At 34.8% G+C, this 1,585-nt stretch overlaps 1 protein-coding gene across 1 annotated transcript in view; it reads left to right on the top strand.

Annotated features, from left to right (window-relative positions):
- Positions 1–378: 378 nt before the first annotated feature.
- The window catches only part of LOC115870548 (C-type lectin domain family 7 member A-like), a 21,738-nt gene continuing 20,531 nt past the window's right edge, over positions 379–1,585 (top strand). Inside the window, exons 1-2 of the mRNA XM_030886455.1 lie at positions 379–448; positions 739–834. Of these exons, the coding sequence (XP_030742315.1) occupies positions 379–448; positions 739–834 (166 nt within the window). The remainder of the gene's footprint in view (positions 449–738; positions 835–1,585) is intronic.

Genomic DNA, 1,585 nt, shown 5'->3' with positions numbered 1-1,585 from the left:
AGAAAATTTTAGAATTACACATTGTAAAACACTATCGACTTAGGTAATACAAATGACTTCAGAAAGGGAGAGGGATAAATATTCCATGGATTATATGAAAATATATATTATATGTCACACATAAGTATATATGTATGTTTTACATTAAAGTTAAAAAATATTTGGAAAACTGAAACACTTGTTGAAAAAACACCACCTAAATGTATTATTTTAGGCATAGGAAATATAAAATAATCTTATTGTATTGCTTAAGAAAGTTTGAGACATACACTGTTAACTGAAATCTAGTTTTTGGTGATTTAAAGAAAACCTAGGGAGGAAAGAATGTGAAAATTGTGTTAAAGAAAAAACCCTCAAAGTTTTAAAAATTTTTCAGCGATGAATGAAAACTCTGCAAAACCTAAAGATGTGAAACATCTTTCTGCCAAGAAGCAGATTCCCCCGAAAAGTAAGTGTAATTTCTCCTTAATTCCTAAATCTGTTTTATTTATGATTTCATCAAAGAATTTATATAAATCATGTCTAATGTATTTCCAAGATGTTATCTCAAATAATTTACATTTTATAGAGTAAGAACATTTAAATAATTTCATTTTAGATAGTAAGAAAAAATACCGAATCAATTTCTTTTTGCTTATCAAGAATTCCATTCTGTTAAGCTCTCTTCATGCATATTGATAACCTACATGCTTTCTTTCTGAGGAATAATGTAGGCTCTCTCTCTGTTTTAATCTCCAGAGCTACAAGAACAGGTCATTTATTCAGAACTGAAAATAAAGAGTTCAAACTCCAAACAGGGAAAAGTTACAAGAACTGAATCATCTAAAAGAAAAGGTAAAGCTTGTCCCCAAACCAAATGAACCTCACTGTCACTGAATTTGTAGTACCTATTGATACAGAATCAACTTCCACCTTTCTTCCAATTCTTTACCGGGTCTCTGATTCAAATAAATTTAAGGCAAAATTCACTGTTCAAAATAATTTAGGCTGACTGTTTTCATCAGGTTATTGAAACAATATCTGACACAACTAGGTGGAAAAGGAAATCTTCATGCTCACTACAATCCAGAGAATTGATATCACCTGAGTGCTGCAGAGAAATATTCATAGTTGAGGAAGTCAAACAAGAAAATAATGTCTCCTTCAATTGTTTAGAAATCATGTGATTTGCCTGGTGTCATTATAGACTCAGTCAACTGAGCTTCAATAAACAACCAATGTTAGGTATGTTTGTGATTCTAATTTCTTCCATGCAATTAATACAGCCAATCTTACGTTGCAAACAGAAGTGAAGGAGAGGTCTCAGGGGCTGGCCTCAAACCCAACTACTTGGACACCTGTCCCTCCCCCCAGAAGAATTTATTTCAGAGGACAGTACTGAAGCTGCAGGTCAGGGGGAGGAGCATGTCTGATCAGAGCACACGGGAGCAAATGAAGGGGGAAGAAGAGAGAGTGGAGCACATTCTGGCCCAATAAACTTTGAGGATGATATTCCCACTCAGAGCAGACAATCCACAGAGAAGACCATATGGCCGGCCCCACTAGAGACACGACATCCCTCACTGACCCATATCCCTACAGGGGA

The sequence above is a fragment of the Echinops telfairi genome, unplaced genomic scaffold, assembly GCF_000313985.2.
Source record: "Echinops telfairi isolate 266 unplaced genomic scaffold, ASM31398v2 ScPeMD7_1957;HRSCAF=2489, whole genome shotgun sequence".
In the NCBI taxonomy this organism is placed as follows: Eukaryota; Metazoa; Chordata; class Mammalia; order Afrosoricida; family Tenrecidae; genus Echinops; species Echinops telfairi.
The sequence above is the reverse complement of the archived record's forward strand: the minus strand, read 5'-3'. Positions and strand labels throughout refer to the sequence as shown.